A 3,713-nucleotide genomic window follows, 5' to 3' on the forward strand; every position below is an offset into this window, starting at 1 on the left:
GTGTGTGTGTGTGTGTGTGAGACAGAGAGAGATAAGGATCTTTGTCTATTTCTGCACCTGCTTAAAGAGTTGTGGGATTGTGATCTGATTGGCGTCTCCTGAACAGGGACTTCTGGTTTGGACGGAGGCTCAATGACCGGCGTCTGTTCCTGTGATAACAGGGGAGGGGAAATGTGAAACACCAGCATACTGAATGACAAGAGACACAGGGGGGAGATAATACCAATAAGGGAATACAGCAAAAAGAGGGCAACATGATGGAGAACATCTGTAGAAGCAGACAATCAGTCAGTGATGCTCATCGAGCCGGATGGTCAGATCCCCCTGTTGGCCGACAGCCTCGCTCCTCCCCTCTCCCCTGTCTTCCTCGCTCCCCTCTCACTGCTAATTAGTTGTCTAAAAAACATCAGAGTAATTAATCTCATAATACTTCAACCCCGCTGAACACACCATCTGCCACGGGCCCCTCTGGCTCTCTCTCTGCTTGTCTAAAGCTGTCTGTCTTCCTCCCTGGCCTCTTATATTTAAAGTCACACTAGCTCTGCTGGTATACAGTGTACTGACAAGCCATGTTGCATAAAGTGTATAATTTGGAATATTACATTTAGAATGCAAGGAATGAAATCACCAAATTAATGCTTATATTTGAAAAGATGATATTTTGTCTCCTTGTTTAGTTCCTGTAATAATGTAATATTATTTAAAGGGATCATGGTGCTTTATAATGTAAAGTAAAGACCCTACAATAAGACAGAGAAAACTCAGACGACACCCTATGAGCAACCACTTGGCGACAGTGGGAAGGAAAAATCCCTTTTAACAGGAAGAACAGGAAGGGTGTTCCCATGATGCATTGAGTGTTTCTTCTTCAGTCACCTTTCTCACTCACTATGTGTTAATAGACCTCTCTGCACTGAATCATACTTCTTATTAACCTCTGTCGCTCTTCCACAGCATGTCTTTATCCTGTTTTCCTTCTCTCACCCCAACCGTTCCCAGCAGACGGCCCCTCCCCTCCGTGATCCTGGTTCTGCTGGAGGTTTCTTCTTTTCCTTCCCACTGTCACCAAAGTGCTTGCTCATAGGGGGCCATATGATTGTTGGGTTTTTCTCTCTATGTATTATTGTAGGGTCTAGCCTACAAGATAAAGCGCCTCAGGATGACTGATGTTGTAATTTAGCGCTGTATAAATCAAATTAAATTTCTTTCACATGCTAAAATAACAGAAAAAGGTCTGGTAGCTCGTTGCCCAGACAGTCTTGTATTTTTAATAATGTCCCTTTTTTCTACAGTAGAACATTTCTACAGTAGATACAGCAGATACTGGAAAAAGAGGAAAGTTTTTGTCATTTAATTTTTAATCTACTCCTTATTTACTTTGGTATTTCATGAATGGTCGTGGAGGAGATCTTAATCAGTAGAAAAAGCTGCAAACTATAAATATATAGTTAAAAGTTCAAAATCTATGCACTCCTTTACTTTTTCCAAATCTTTCCAGTGGGCCGGATTAGAATCTCTGCCGGTCCAATTCTGTCCCCCGGGCCTTATGTTTGACATTAGCCTATTCACTTATGTGATGCAATTTTAAATAAATTAAATGATTTAATGTCTCTGGATTTAAACCAGAATAAACTGTGTATTTTTGATAATCGTCATAATCTTTAAAGCAGTTCCTGAAAATTCTTTTCCTTGTATTCTTACTAAACTGCATTGTTTTTAATAATAACTGTTTCCCTTTCATAAGTAAGTGAAAATGAAATAAGTTTAATTTTCAGGCTCAGTTGGTTCTTTGCTTCGCTGTCACAGCTCCTCTATTTTCCACCTCTCTATTCTTCACTCCCACACTATCACCCTCTGCAGACTGTGTTCTTCACACTGGGAAAATCACACAGATTTGGACTTGATCAAATTAAAGCTCCCCTCCATCCAATTATGTCTCATTAAAGCTGTCTCCCTGAGATTTCAGTTCTCCATTTGGCTAATTATTCATTCTTTCTGTTTCTGTCTCCGCTCAGGCCCCGGCTAGGCCGGTCTTAGATTTCACTGCAGCCCACAGGAAGGCAGCCTATATGACAGGGAGCACTGTTTTCAAGACAGAGGCTGCAGGTAGGAAAACAGGAAAATGGTAACGTGATAGTATAAAGATGCCCATCTTTTCCCCCAAGAGAATCTCTGCATCTCACTCACCACGGGAGCAGGTGAGTCCACTACATCTGTCTTGACTTCAGGTTTTACCAGATGGTCAGTTTCCAGGTTTAGCTTCTCCACTGAGATTTCCCTGCAGAGTGCACAAAATAAAGAAAAAAGAAATCAAGCTTTGTGGAGGCACAAATAAAAGCATTACCGTATTTTCTGCACTATAACCGCACTTAAAATTCTTTAACTTTCACAAAAATCGACAGGGTGCCTTATGTATGAATCCTGGTTGCGTTTACTGACGTCGGACCGATTTTATGTGGTACACGGCGCTCAAAAATCTGTCAAAAAATGTTTTAGCAGGACTTTGGTAAGCTATGAAGCTGCACCGCTTGATGGATTGTTGGACCATTACGGCTACCGTAGTCAGGACCCTCGCGGAGTAATCTGGGTCCAAAACTCCATCCGTTTCAGGTCCCAAAGTCAAACGAACACTGCGGCATCACTGAGAGTTAAAAACTGTCTAAATTCTTTCATCTTTAATAAAATCATCAGCGTTGCTGCTTTACCAGGTGCAACAATTAAGTTTAACATCCAGGCATCCATGAAAACAGATGAACGCTAACTTTTTTCCACTCAATGAAAGCTCATGTGAGGTTTCCCGATGGTTAGGGACAAATGCAATCGCATAGCAGGATGCTGTAAACGGACCAAACTTCAGTCAGGAGAACAACTGAGATAATCCATCCACAATACTGCAACAACATGGGAACAGAGCAGCTGCGAGAAAATTCAACCTTAATGAGTCAATGGTACGGAAGTGGAGGAAGCAAGAAGAAGAGTTGAGTAAAGTTTGACTTATCTGACTGTTTTGTTTTGCTTAATGCGCCTTATAATCCGGTGTGCCTTATGTATGAAAACAGACCCGTTCATCAACAGTGCGCCTTATAATCCGAAAAATACGGTATTTACTTTCTGGTAAAAAATGAAAATGGATACACCGCCAACAATAAACTCAACTTCAAGAATACCCGCTCAGGTGTAACTCACGCTGTCTAAATGATGCAATAATAACAATAATAATAATGACAATATAAAAATATAAATAATGGCAGACATTAAAAAGTTCTTTAAAGCTACATAAGATCCACCACCCATTAGCAACTGATCCAAAGTGGTCAGATATTGATTCCTTTAATCAGCTCTACACTGATCAATGACCACGACTTAAAATAAACATATCCTAAATTAATAACTGAAATGCATTAAGGCATACCACATGCATTTCAGTCCACCTGCAGACACATTAGTTACATACCCTGCACTGGTTGTGAGCGGGCTGCTTGTGAAACTGGGCGCGCTGCTTCCGCTCGGGATGACGTTCCTCAGCAGGCGAACCCAGGTAGCGATGTCCACGTTCATCTGACGGGCCCGCAGGAAAGCTTTACCTAAACGTACACATTGCCAAATGTGAAAAAGAAACTCTTCAGCTTCAGCTCAGCTGTCAAATGACGTGACTCTATTGCATGTGACTTTTTCATGTGAGTTTTTTTTCTTAATTTTTTACTGCTTTTAAC

The 3,713-nt window shown here is 41.2% G+C and overlaps 1 protein-coding gene across 4 annotated transcripts in view; it reads right to left on the reverse strand.

Moving 5' to 3' along the window:
* Positions 1–3,713, reverse strand: part of pkn1b (protein kinase N1b) — a 41,146-nt gene that overhangs the window by 5,808 nt on the left and 31,625 nt on the right. For all 4 annotated transcript variants that reach the window (XM_013912133.1, XM_005738054.1, XM_005738053.1 and 1 more), the window contains 3 exons: positions 3,455–3,584; positions 2,188–2,278; positions 58–149 (listed from right to left, as the gene is read on the reverse strand). In XM_013912133.1, coding sequence (XP_013767587.1) covers positions 58–149; positions 2,188–2,278; positions 3,455–3,584 — 313 coding nt within the window. The remainder of the gene's footprint in view (positions 1–57; positions 150–2,187; positions 2,279–3,454; positions 3,585–3,713) is intronic.

Source organism: Pundamilia nyererei, unplaced genomic scaffold (assembly GCF_000239375.1).
Source record: "Pundamilia nyererei isolate P.nyererei 1_Seehausen unplaced genomic scaffold, PunNye1.0 scaffold00081, whole genome shotgun sequence".
Lineage (NCBI taxonomy): Eukaryota > Metazoa > Chordata > Actinopteri > Cichliformes > Cichlidae > Pundamilia > Pundamilia nyererei.